The sequence below is a fragment of the Corella eumyota genome, chromosome 5 (genome assembly GCF_963082875.1).
Source record: "Corella eumyota chromosome 5, kaCorEumy4.1, whole genome shotgun sequence".
Classification (NCBI taxonomy): Eukaryota; Metazoa; Chordata; class Ascidiacea; order Phlebobranchia; family Corellidae; genus Corella; species Corella eumyota.
In genome coordinates, this window is record NC_137494.1 from 13,418,137 (window position 1) to 13,432,637 (window position 14,501).

The 14,501-nt window shown below is 41.0% G+C and overlaps 1 protein-coding gene across 1 annotated transcript in view; it reads right to left on the bottom strand.

Moving 5' to 3' along the window:
* The window catches only part of LOC145753539 (uncharacterized), a 56,305-nt gene that overhangs the window by 6,782 nt on the left and 35,022 nt on the right, over positions 1-14,501 (bottom strand). Inside the window, exon 34 of the mRNA XM_082569945.1 lies at positions 10,187-10,510. Coding sequence (XP_082426071.1) covers positions 10,187-10,510 — 324 coding nt within the window. The remainder of the gene's footprint in view (positions 1-10,186; positions 10,511-14,501) is intronic.

Consider the following 14,501-nt stretch of genomic DNA (forward strand, 5'->3'; position numbering starts at 1 on the left):
GCTTTGGGTTGGTTGGGAATGTAACCGTCGAAGTAATCGCATGGTGCTGGGCCAAAACCACATGGAGTTGGTGTAACTAAAGGTACTTTAGGTTGAGATGGAATAAAAGTATCCACATAATTGCAAGGTTCAGGGCCAAAGGTGGAAGGAGTTGGAATATATTTGTCTTCAGCATAACCAATTGGTCCTTTAGGTTGGCTAGGAATGTAACCGTCAAAGTAATCGCATGGTGCTGGGCCAAAACCACATGGAGTTGGTGTAACTAAAGGTACTTTAGGTTGAGATGGAATATAAGTATCCACATAATTGCAAGGTTCAGGGCCAAAAGTGCTAGGAGTTGGAATATATTTATCACCAACAAATTCTACAGGTACTTTAGGTTGAGATGGAATAAAAGTATCAACATAATTGCAAGGTTCAGGGCCAAAGGTGGAAGGAGTTGGAATATATTTGTCTTCAGCATAACCAATTGGTCCATTAGGTTGGCTAGGAATGTAACCGTCAAAGTAATCGCATGGTGCTGGGCCAAAACCACATGGAGTTGGTGTAACTAAAGGTACTTTAGGTTGAGATGGAATAAAAGTATCCACATAATTGCAAGGTTCAGGGCCAAAAATGCTAGGAGTTGGAATATATTTATCACCAACAAATTCTACAGGTACTTTAGGTTGAGATGGAATAAAAGTATCAACATAATTGCAAGGTTCAGGGCCAAAAGTGCAAGGAGATGGGATATATTTATCTCCAACAAATTCTACAGGACCTTTAGGTTGGGATGGAATGTATCCACCGACTTGGTCACAAGGTATTGGTCCAAAGCTGCTTGGAACTGGAATGAATTGGTCTTCAGCATAACCAATTGGTGCTTTAGGTTGGTTGGGAATGTAACCGTCAAAGTAATCGCATGGTTCTGGGCCAAAACCACATGGAGTTGGGGTAACTAAAGGTAGTTTAGGTTGAGATGGAATAAAAGTATCAACATAATTGCAAGGTTCAGGGCCAAAAGTGCAAGGAGTTGGGATATATTTATCTCCAACAAATTCTACAGGACCTTTAGGTTGGGATGGAATGTATCCACCGACTTGGTCACAAGGTATTGGTCCAAAACTACAAGGAGCTGGAATGAATTGGTCTTCAGCATAACCAATTGGTGCTTTGGGTTGGTTGGGAATGTAACCGTCGAAGTAATCGCATGGTGCTGGGCCAAAACCACATGGAGTTGGTGTAACTAAAGGTACTTTAGGTTGAGATGGAATAAAAGTATCCACATAATTGCAAGGTTCAGGGCCAAAGGTGGAAGGAGTTGGAATATATTTGTCTTCAGCATAACCAATTGGTCCTTTAGGTTGGCTAGGAATGTAACCGTCAAAGTAATCGCATGGTGCTGGGCCAAAACCACATGGAGTTGGTGTAACTAAAGGTACTTTAGGTTGAGATGGAATATAAGTATCCACATAATTGCAAGGTTCAGGGCCAAAAGTGCTAGGAGTTGGAATATATTTATCACCAACAAATTCTACAGGTACTTTAGGTTGAGATGGAATAAAAGTATCAACATAATTGCAAGGTTCAGGGCCAAAGGTGGAAGGAGTTGGAATATATTTGTCTTCAGCATAACCAATTGGTCCTTTAGGTTGGCTAGGAATGTAACCGTCAAAGTAATCGCATGGTGCTGGGCCAAAACCACATGGAGTTGGTGTAACTAAAGGTACTTTAGGTTGAGATGGAATATAAGTATCCACATAATTGCAAGGTTCAGGGCCAAAAGTGCTAGGAGTTGGGATATATTTATCACCAACAAATTCTACAGGTACTTTAGGTTGAGATGGAATAAAAGTATCAACATAATTGCAAGGTTCAGGGCCAAAGGTGGAAGGAGTTGGAATATATTTGTCTTCAGCATAACCAATTGGTCCATTAGGTTGGCTAGGAATGTAACCGTCAAAGTAATCGCATGGTGCTGGGCCAAAACCACATGGAGTTGGTGTAACTAAAGGTACTTTAGGTTGAGATGGAATAAAAGTATCCACATAATTGCAAGGTTCAGGGCCAAAAGTGCTAGGAGTTGGAATATATTTATCACCAACAAATTCTACAGGTACTTTAGGTTGAGATGGAATAAAAGTATCAACATAATTGCAAGGTTCAGGGCCAAAAGTGCAAGGAGATGGGATATATTTATCTCCAACAAATTCTACAGGACCTTTAGGTTGGGATGGAATGTATCCACCGACTTGGTCACAAGGTATTGGTCCAAAGCTGCTTGGAACTGGAATGAATTGGTCTTCAGCATAACCAATTGGTGCTTTGGGTTGGTTGGGAATGTAACCGTCAAAGTAATCGCATGGTTCTGGGCCAAAACCACATGGAGTTGGGGTAACTAAAGGTACTCTAGGCTGAGATGGAATAAAAGTATCAACATAATTGCAAGGTTCAGGGCCAAAGGTGGAAGGAGTTGGAATATATTTGTCTTCAGCATAACCAATTGGTCCTTTAGGTTGGCTAGGAATGTAACCGTCAAAGTAATCGCATGGTGCTGGGCCAAAACCACATGGAGTTGGGGTAACTAAAGGTACTTTAGGTTGAGATGGAATAAAAGTATCAACATAATTGCAAGGTTCAGGGCCAAAAGTGCAAGGAGTTGGGATATATTTATCTCCAACAAATTCTACAGGACCTTTAGGTTGGGATGGAATGTATCCACCGACTTGGTCACAAGGTATTGGTCCAAAGCTGCTTGGAACTGGAATGAATTGGTCTTCAGCATAACCAATTGGTGCTTTAGGTTGGTTGGGAATGTAACCGTCAAAGTAATCGCATGGTTCTGGGCCAAAACCACATGGAGTTGGGGTAACTAAAGGTAGTTTAGGTTGAGATGGAATAAAAGTATCAACATAATTGCAAGGTTCAGGGCCAAAAGTGCAAGGAGTTGGGATATATTTATCTCCAACAAATTCTACAGGACCTTTAGGTTGGGATGGAATGTATCCACCGACTTGGTCACAAGGTATTGGTCCAAAACTACAAGGAGCTGGAATGAATTGGTCTTCAGCATAACCAATTGGTGCTTTGGGTTGGTTGGGAATGTAACCGTCGAAGTAATCGCATGGTGCTGGGCCAAAACCACATGGAGTTGGTGTAACTAAAGGTACTTTAGGTTGAGATGGAATAAAAGTATCCACATAATTGCAAGGTTCAGGGCCAAAGGTGGAAGGAGTTGGAATATATTTGTCTTCAGCATAACCAATTGGTCCTTTAGGTTGGCTAGGAATGTAACCGTCAAAGTAATCGCATGGTGCTGGGCCAAAACCACATGGAGTTGGTGTAACTAAAGGTACTTTAGGTTGAGATGGAATATAAGTATCCACATAATTGCAAGGTTCAGGGCCAAAAGTGCTAGGAGTTGGAATATATTTATCACCAACAAATTCTACAGGTACTTTAGGTTGAGATGGAATAAAAGTATCAACATAATTGCAAGGTTCAGGGCCAAAGGTGGAAGGAGTTGGAATATATTTGTCTTCAGCATAACCAATTGGTCCTTTAGGTTGGCTAGGAATGTAACCGTCAAAGTAATCGCATGGTGCTGGGCCAAAACCACATGGAGTTGGTGTAACTAAAGGTACTTTAGGTTGAGATGGAATATAAGTATCCACATAATTGCAAGGTTCAGGGCCAAAAGTGCTAGGAGTTGGGATATATTTATCACCAACAAATTCTACAGGTACTTTAGGTTGAGATGGAATAAAAGTATCAACATAATTGCAAGGTTCAGGGCCAAAGGTGGAAGGAGTTGGAATATATTTGTCTTCAGCATAACCAATTGGTCCATTAGGTTGGCTAGGAATGTAACCGTCAAAGTAATCGCATGGTGCTGGGCCAAAACCACATGGAGTTGGTGTAACTAAAGGTACTTTAGGTTGAGATGGAATAAAAGTATCCACATAATTGCAAGGTTCAGGGCCAAAAGTGCTAGGAGTTGGAATATATTTATCACCAACAAATTCTACAGGTACTTTAGGTTGAGATGGAATAAAAGTATCAACATAATTGCAAGGTTCAGGGCCAAAAGTGCAAGGAGATGGGATATATTTATCTCCAACAAATTCTACAGGACCTTTAGGTTGGGATGGAATGTATCCACCGACTTGGTCACAAGGTATTGGTCCAAAGCTGCTTGGAACTGGAATGAATTGGTCTTCAGCATAACCAATTGGTGCTTTGGGTTGGTTGGGAATGTAACCGTCAAAGTAATCGCATGGTTCTGGGCCAAAACCACATGGAGTTGGGGTAACTAAAGGTACTCTAGGCTGAGATGGAATAAAAGTATCAACATAATTGCAAGGTTCAGGGCCAAAGGTGGAAGGAGTTGGAATATATTTGTCTTCAGCATAACCAATTGGTCCTTTAGGTTGGCTAGGAATGTAACCGTCAAAGTAATCGCATGGTGCTGGGCCAAAACCACATGGAGTTGGGGTAACTAAAGGTACTTTAGGTTGAGATGGAATAAAAGTATCAACATAATTGCAAGGTTCAGGGCCAAAAGTGCAAGGAGTTGGGATATATTTATCTCCAACAAATTCTACAGGACCTTTAGGTTGGGATGGAATGTATCCACCGACTTGGTCACAAGGTATTGGTCCAAAACTACAAGGAGCTGGAATGAATTGGTCTTCAGCATAACCAATTGGTGCTTTGGGTTGGTTGGGAATGTAACCGTCGAAGTAATCGCATGGTGCTGGGCCAAAACCACATGGAGTTGGTGTAACTAAAGGTACTTTAGGTTGAGATGGAATAAAAGTATCCACATAATTGCAAGGTTCAGGGCCAAAGGTGGAAGGAGTTGGAATATATTTGTCTTCAGCATAACCAATTGGTCCTTTAGGTTGGCTAGGAATGTAACCGTCAAAGTAATCGCATGGTGCTGGGCCAAAACCACATGGAGTTGGTGTAACTAAAGGTACTTTAGGTTGAGATGGAATATAAGTATCCACATAATTGCAAGGTTCAGGGCCAAAAGTGCTAGGAGTTGGAATATATTTATCACCAACAAATTCTACAGGTACTTTAGGTTGAGATGGAATAAAAGTATCAACATAATTGCAAGGTTCAGGGCCAAAGGTGGAAGGAGTTGGAATATATTTGTCTTCAGCATAACCAATTGGTCCATTAGGTTGGCTAGGAATGTAACCGTCAAAGTAATCGCATGGTGCTGGGCCAAAACCACATGGAGTTGGTGTAACTAAAGGTACTTTAGGTTGAGATGGAATAAAAGTATCCACATAATTGCAAGGTTCAGGGCCAAAAATGCTAGGAGTTGGAATATATTTATCACCAACAAATTCTACAGGTACTTTAGGTTGAGATGGAATAAAAGTATCAACATAATTGCAAGGTTCAGGGCCAAAAGTGCAAGGAGATGGGATATATTTATCTCCAACAAATTCTACAGGACCTTTAGGTTGGGATGGAATGTATCCACCGACTTGGTCACAAGGTATTGGTCCAAAGCTGCTTGGAACTGGAATGAATTGGTCTTCAGCATAACCAATTGGTGCTTTAGGTTGGTTGGGAATGTAACCGTCAAAGTAATCGCATGGTTCTGGGCCAAAACCACATGGAGTTGGGGTAACTAAAGGTAGTTTAGGTTGAGATGGAATAAAAGTATCAACATAATTGCAAGGTTCAGGGCCAAAAGTGCAAGGAGTTGGGATATATTTATCTCCAACAAATTCTACAGGACCTTTAGGTTGGGATGGAATGTATCCACCGACTTGGTCACAAGGTATTGGTCCAAAACTACAAGGAGCTGGAATGAATTGGTCTTCAGCATAACCAATTGGTGCTTTGGGTTGGTTGGGAATGTAACCGTCGAAGTAATCGCATGGTGCTGGGCCAAAACCACATGGAGTTGGTGTAACTAAAGGTACTTTAGGTTGAGATGGAATAAAAGTATCCACATAATTGCAAGGTTCAGGGCCAAAGGTGGAAGGAGTTGGAATATATTTGTCTTCAGCATAACCAATTGGTCCTTTAGGTTGGCTAGGAATGTAACCGTCAAAGTAATCGCATGGTGCTGGGCCAAAACCACATGGAGTTGGTGTAACTAAAGGTACTTTAGGTTGAGATGGAATATAAGTATCCACATAATTGCAAGGTTCAGGGCCAAAAGTGCTAGGAGTTGGAATATATTTATCACCAACAAATTCTACAGGTACTTTAGGTTGAGATGGAATAAAAGTATCAACATAATTGCAAGGTTCAGGGCCAAAGGTGGAAGGAGTTGGAATATATTTGTCTTCAGCATAACCAATTGGTCCTTTAGGTTGGCTAGGAATGTAACCGTCAAAGTAATCGCATGGTGCTGGGCCAAAACCACATGGAGTTGGTGTAACTAAAGGTACTTTAGGTTGAGATGGAATATAAGTATCCACATAATTGCAAGGTTCAGGGCCAAAAGTGCTAGGAGTTGGGATATATTTATCACCAACAAATTCTACAGGTACTTTAGGTTGAGATGGAATAAAAGTATCAACATAATTGCAAGGTTCAGGGCCAAAGGTGGAAGGAGTTGGAATATATTTGTCTTCAGCATAACCAATTGGTCCATTAGGTTGGCTAGGAATATAACCGTCAAAGTAATCGCATGGTGCTGGGCCAAAACCACATGGAGTTGGTGTAACTAAAGGTACTTTAGGTTGAGATGGAATAAAAGTATCCACATAATTGCAAGGTTCAGGGCCAAAAGTGCTAGGAGTTGGAATATATTTATCACCAACAAATTCTACAGGTACTTTAGGTTGAGATGGAATAAAAGTATCAACATAATTGCAAGGTTCAGGGCCAAAAGTGCAAGGAGATGGGATATATTTATCTCCAACAAATTCTACAGGACCTTTAGGTTGGGATGGAATGTATCCACCGACTTGGTCACAAGGTATTGGTCCAAAGCTGCTTGGAACTGGAATGAATTGGTCTTCAGCATAACCAATTGGTGCTTTGGGTTGGTTGGGAATGTAACCGTCAAAGTAATCGCATGGTTCTGGGCCAAAACCACATGGAGTTGGGGTAACTAAAGGTACTCTAGGCTGAGATGGAATAAAAGTATCAACATAATTGCAAGGTTCAGGGCCAAAGGTGGAAGGAGTTGGAATATATTTGTCTTCAGCATAACCAATTGGTCCTTTAGGTTGGCTAGGAATGTAACCGTCAAAGTAATCGCATGGTGCTGGGCCAAAACCACATGGAGTTGGGGTAACTAAAGGTACTTTAGGTTGAGATGGAATAAAAGTATCAACATAATTGCAAGGTTCAGGGCCAAAAGTGCAAGGAGTTGGGATATATTTATCTCCAACAAATTCTACAGGACCTTTAGGTTGGGATGGAATGTATCCACCGACTTGGTCACAAGGTATTGGTCCAAAGCTGCTTGGAACTGGAATGAATTGGTCTTCAGCATAACCAATTGGTGCTTTAGGTTGGTTGGGAATGTAACCGTCAAAGTAATCGCATGGTTCTGGGCCAAAACCACATGGAGTTGGGGTAACTAAAGGTAGTTTAGGTTGAGATGGAATAAAAGTATCAACATAATTGCAAGGTTCAGGGCCAAAAGTGCAAGGAGTTGGGATATATTTATCTCCAACAAATTCTACAGGACCTTTAGGTTGGGATGGAATGTATCCACCGACTTGGTCACAAGGTATTGGTCCAAAACTACAAGGAGCTGGAATGAATTGGTCTTCAGCATAACCAATTGGTGCTTTGGGTTGGTTGGGAATGTAACCGTCGAAGTAATCGCATGGTGCTGGGCCAAAACCACATGGAGTTGGTGTAACTAAAGGTACTTTAGGTTGAGATGGAATAAAAGTATCCACATAATTGCAAGGTTCAGGGCCAAAGGTGGAAGGAGTTGGAATATATTTGTCTTCAGCATAACCAATTGGTCCTTTAGGTTGGCTAGGAATGTAACCGTCAAAGTAATCGCATGGTGCTGGGCCAAAACCACATGGAGTTGGTGTAACTAAAGGTACTTTAGGTTGAGATGGAATATAAGTATCCACATAATTGCAAGGTTCAGGGCCAAAAGTGCTAGGAGTTGGAATATATTTATCACCAACAAATTCTACAGGTACTTTAGGTTGAGATGGAATAAAAGTATCAACATAATTGCAAGGTTCAGGGCCAAAGGTGGAAGGAGTTGGAATATATTTGTCTTCAGCATAACCAATTGGTCCTTTAGGTTGGCTAGGAATGTAACCGTCAAAGTAATCGCATGGTGCTGGGCCAAAACCACATGGAGTTGGTGTAACTAAAGGTACTTTAGGTTGAGATGGAATATAAGTATCCACATAATTGCAAGGTTCAGGGCCAAAAGTGCTAGGAGTTGGGATATATTTATCACCAACAAATTCTACAGGTACTTTAGGTTGAGATGGAATAAAAGTATCAACATAATTGCAAGGTTCAGGGCCAAAGGTGGAAGGAGTTGGAATATATTTGTCTTCAGCATAACCAATTGGTCCATTAGGTTGGCTAGGAATGTAACCGTCAAAGTAATCGCATGGTGCTGGGCCAAAACCACATGGAGTTGGTGTAACTAAAGGTACTTTAGGTTGAGATGGAATAAAAGTATCCACATAATTGCAAGGTTCAGGGCCAAAAGTGCTAGGAGTTGGAATATATTTATCACCAACAAATTCTACAGGTACTTTAGGTTGAGATGGAATAAAAGTATCAACATAATTGCAAGGTTCAGGGCCAAAAGTGCAAGGAGATGGGATATATTTATCTCCAACAAATTCTACAGGACCTTTAGGTTGGGATGGAATGTATCCACCGACTTGGTCACAAGGTATTGGTCCAAAGCTGCTTGGAACTGGAATGAATTGGTCTTCAGCATAACCAATTGGTGCTTTGGGTTGGTTGGGAATGTAACCGTCAAAGTAATCGCATGGTTCTGGGCCAAAACCACATGGAGTTGGGGTAACTAAAGGTACTCTAGGCTGAGATGGAATAAAAGTATCAACATAATTGCAAGGTTCAGGGCCAAAGGTGGAAGGAGTTGGAATATATTTGTCTTCAGCATAACCAATTGGTCCTTTAGGTTGGCTAGGAATGTAACCGTCAAAGTAATCGCATGGTGCTGGGCCAAAACCACATGGAGTTGGGGTAACTAAAGGTACTTTAGGTTGAGATGGAATAAAAGTATCAACATAATTGCAAGGTTCAGGGCCAAAAGTGCAAGGAGTTGGGATATATTTATCTCCAACAAATTCTACAGGACCTTTAGGTTGGGATGGAATGTATCCACCGACTTGGTCACAAGGTATTGGTCCAAAGCTGCTTGGAACTGGAATGAATTGGTCTTCAGCATAACCAATTGGTGCTTTTGGTTGGTTGGGAATGTAACCGTCAAAGTAATCGCATGGTGCTGGGCCAAAACCACATGGAGTTGGTGTAACTAAAGGTACTTTAGGTTGAGATGGAATATAAGTATCCACATAATTGCAAGGATCAGGGCCAAAAGTGCTAGGAGTTGGAATATATTTATCACCAACAAATTCTACAGGTACTTTAGGTTGAGATGGAATAAAAGTATCAACATAATTGCAAGGTTCAGGGCCAAAGGTGGAAGGAGTTGGAATATATTTGTCTTCAGCATAACCAATTGGTCCATTAGGTTGGCTAGGAATGTAACCGTCAAAGTAATCGCATGGTGCTGGGCCAAAACCACATGGAGTTGGTGTAACTAAAGGTACTTTAGGTTGAGATGGAATAAAAGTATCCACATAATTGCAAGGTTCAGGGCCAAAAGTGCTAGGAGTTGGAATATATTTATCACCAACAAATTCTACAGGTACTTTAGGTTGAGATGGAACAAAAGTATCAACATAATTGCAAGGTTCAGGGCCAAAAGTGCAAGGAGATGGGATATATTTATCTCCAACAAATTCTACAGGACCTTTAGGTTGAGATGGAATGTATCCACCGACTTGGTCACAAGGTATTGGTCCAAAGCTGCTTGGAACTGGAATGAATTGGTCTTCAGCATAACCAATTGGTGCTTTGGGTTGGTTGGGAATGTAACCGTCAAAGTAATCGCATGGTTCTGGGCCAAAACCACATGGAGTTGGGGTAACTAAAGGTACTCTAGGCTGAGATGGAATAAAAGTATCAACATAATTGCAAGGTTCAGGGCCAAAGGTGGAAGGAGTTGGTGAAATATAAATCTTTTCAACAATTTCTTCAACAGGTTTCAGGGCTTGGGGAACGTTAGGATTAATAAAATCTATTGGTTTATTAAAATTATCTGTATTAAAGGGCGTAAAAATTTCTTCAATAACTTCTATAATTGGTTTAGGATCATGAGAGATTAAGTTATTAACATAATCTAATGGCGAAATTCCATGGTCATATGATAAAGGATTGTATTCTTCGATATGGTCACAGGGTATTGGTCCAAAATTACAAGGAGCTGGAATGAATTGGTCTTCAGCATAACCAATTGGTGCTTTGAATTGGTTCGGAATGTAACCGTCAAAGTAATCGCATGGTGCTGGGCCAAAACCACATGGAGTTGGTGTAACTAAAGGTACTTTAGGTTGAGATGGAATAAAAGTATCCACATAATTGCAAGGTTCAGGGCCAAAAGTGCAAGGAGATGAGATATATTTATCACCAACAAATTCTACAGGTACTTTAGGTTGAGATGGAACAAAAGTATCAACATAATTGCAAGGTTCAGGGCCAAAAGTGCAAGGAGATGGGATATATTTATCTCCAACAAATTCTACAGGACCTTTAGGTTGGGATGGAATGTATCCACCGACTTGGTCACAAGGTATTGGTCCAAAGCTGCTTGGAACTGGAATGAATTGGTCTTCAGCATAACCAATTGGTGCTTTGGGTTGGTTGGGAATGTAACCGTCAAAGTAATCGCATGGTGCTGGGCCAAAACCACATGGAGTTGGTGTAACTAAAGGTACTTTAGGTTGAGATGGAATAAAAGTATCAACATAATTGCAAGGTTCAGGACCAAAAGTGCAAGGAGATGGAATATATTTATCACCAACAAAATCTACAGGTACTTTAGGTTGGGATGGAACAAAAGTATCAACATAATTGCAAGGTTCAGAGCCAAAGGTGGAAGGAGTTGGAATATATTTGTTATCAGCATAACCAATTGGTCCTTTAGGTTGGCTAGGAATGTAACCGTCAAAGTAATCGCATGGTGCTGGGCCAAAACCACATGGAGTTGGTGTAACTAAAGGTACTTTAGGTTGAGATGGAATAAAAGTATCCACATAATTGCAAGGTTCAGGGCCAAAAGTGCAAGGAGATGGGATATATTTATCTCCAACAAATTCTACAGGACCTTTAGGTTGGGATGGAATGTATCCACCGACTTGGTCACAAGGTATTGGTCCAAAGCTACAAGGAGCTGGAATGAATTGGTCTTCAGCATAACCAATTGGTGCTTTTGGTTGGTTGGGAATGTAACCAGCAAAGTAATCGCATGGTGCTGGGCCAAAACCACATGGAGTTGGTGTAACTAAAGGTACTTTAGGTTGAGATGGAATAAAAGTATCCACATAATTGCAAGGTTCAGGGCCAAAAGTGCTAGGAGTTGGAATATATTTATCACCAATAAATTCTACAGGTACTTTAGGTTGAGATGGAATAAAAGTATCAACATAATTGCAAGGTTCAGGGCCAAAGGTGGAAGGAGTTGGAATATATTTGTCTTCAGCATAACCAATTGGTCCATTAGGTTGGCTAGGAATGTAACCGTCAAAGTAATCGCATGGTGCTGGGCCAAAACCACATGGAGTTGGGGTAACTAAAGGTACTTTAGGTTGAGATGGAATAAAAGTATCCACATAATTGCAAGGTTCAGGGCCAAAAGTGCTAGGAGTTGGAATATATTTATCACCAACAAATTCTAAAGGTACTTTAGGTTGAGATGGAATAAAAGTATCAACATAATTGCAAGGTTCAGGGCCAAAAGTGCAAGGAGATGGGATATATTTATCTCCAACAAATTCTACAGGACCTTTAGGTTGGGATGGAATGTATCCACCGACTTGGTCACAAGGTATTGGTCCAAAGCTGCTTGGAACTGGAATGAATTGGTCTTCAGCATAACCAATTGGTCCTTTAGGTTGGCTAGGTATGTAACCGTCAAAGTAATCGCATGGTGCTGGGCCAAAACCACATGGAGTTGGTGTAACTAAAGGTACTTTAGGTTGAGATGGAATAAAAGTATCCACATAATTGCAAGGTTCAGGGCCAAAAGTGCTAGGAGTTGGAATATATTTATCACCAACAAATTCTACAGGTACTTTAGGTTGAGATGGAATAAAAGTATCAACATAATTGCAAGGTTCAGGGCCAAAAGTGCAAGGAGATGGGATATATTTATCTCCAACAAATTCTACAGGACCTTTAGGTTGGGATGGAATGTATCCACCGACTTGGTCACAAGGTATTGGTCCAAAGCTACAAGGAGCTGGAATGAATTGGTCTTCAGCATAACCAATTGGTGCTTTTGGTTGGTTGGGAATGTAACCGTCAAAGTAATCGCATGGTTCTAGGCCAAAACCACATGGAGTTGGGGTAACTAAAGGTACTCTAGGCTGAGATGGAATAAAAGTATCAACATAATTGCAAGGTTCAGGGCCAAAGGTGGAAGGAGTTGGAATATATTTGTCTTCAGCATAACCAATTGGTCCTTTAGGTTGGCTAGGAATGTAGCCGTCAAAGTAATCGCATGGTACTGGGCCAAAACCACATGGAGTTGGGGTAACTAAAGGTACTTTAGGTTGAGATGGAATAAAAGTATCAACATAATTGCAAGGTTCAGGGCCAAAAGTGCAAGGAGTTGGGATATATTTATCTCCAACAAATTCTACAGGACCTTTAGGTTGGGATGGAATGTATCCACCGACTTGGTCACAAGGTATTGGTCCAAAGCTACAAGGAGCTGAAATGAATTGGTCTTCAGCATAACCAATTGGTGCTTTGGGTTGGTTGGGAATGTAACCGTCGAAGTAATCGCATGGTGCTGGGCCAAAACCACATGGAGTTGGTGTAACTAAAGGTACTTTAGGTTGAGATGGAATAAAAGTATCAACATAATTGCAAGGTTCAGGGCCAAAAGTGCAAGGAGTTGGAATATATTTATCACCAACAAATTCTACAGGTACTTTAGGTTGAGATGGAATAAAAGTATCAACATAATTGCAAGGTTCAGGGCCAAAAGTGCTAGGAGTTGGAATATATTTATCACCAACAAATTCTACAGGTACTTTAGGTTGAGATGGAATAAAAGTATCAACATAATTGCAAGGTTCAGGGCCAAAAGTGCAAGGAGATGGGATATATTTATCTCCAACAAATTCTACAGGACCTTTAGGTTGGGATGGAATGTATCCACCGACTTGGTCACAAGGTATTGGTCCAAAGCTGCTTGGAACTGGAATGAATTGGTCTTCAGCATAACCAATTGGTGCTTTTGGTTGGTTGGGAATGTAACCGTCAAAGTAATCGCATGGTTCTGGGCCAAAACCACATGGAGTTGGGGTAACTAAAGGTACTCTAGGCTGAGATGGAATAAAAGTATCAACATAATTGCAAGGTTCAGGGCCAAAGGTGGAAGGAGTTGGAATATATTTGTCTTCAGCATAACCAATTGGTCCTTTAGGTTGGCTAGGAATGTAACCGTCAAAGTAATCGCATGGTGCTGGGCCAAAACCACATGGAGTTGGGGTAACTAAAGGTACTTTAGGTTGAGATGGAATAAAAGTATCAACATAATTGCAAGGTTCAGGGCCAAAAGTGCTAGGAGTTGGAATATATTTATCACCAACAAATTCTACAGGTACTTTAGGTTGAGATGGAATAAAAGTATCAACATAATTGCAAGGTTCAGGGCCAAAAGTGCAAGGAGATGGGATATATTTATCTCCAACAAATTCTACAGGACCTTTAGGTTGGGATGGAATGTATCCACCGACTTGGTCACAAGGTATTGGTCCAAAGCTGCTTGGAACTGGAATGAATTGGTCTTCAGCATAACCAATTGGTGCTTTTGGTTGGTTGGGAATGTAACCGTCAAAGTAATCGCATGGTTCTGGGCCAAAACCACATGGAGTTGGGGTAACTAAAGGTACTCTAGGCTGAGATGGAATAAAAGTATCAACATAATTGCAAGGTTCAGGGCCAAAGGTGGAAGGAGTTGGAATATATTTGTCTTCAGCATAACCAATTGGTCCTTTAGGTTGGCTAGGAATGTAACCGTCAAAGTAATCGCATGGTGCTGGGCCAAAACCACATGGAGTTGGGGTAACTAAAGGTACTTTAGGTTGAGAAGGAATAAAAGTATCAACATAATTGCAAGGTTCAGGGCCAAAAGTGCAAGGAGATGGGATATATTTATCTCCAACAAATTCTACAGGACCTTTAGGTTGGGATGGAATGTATCCACCGACTTGGTCACAAGG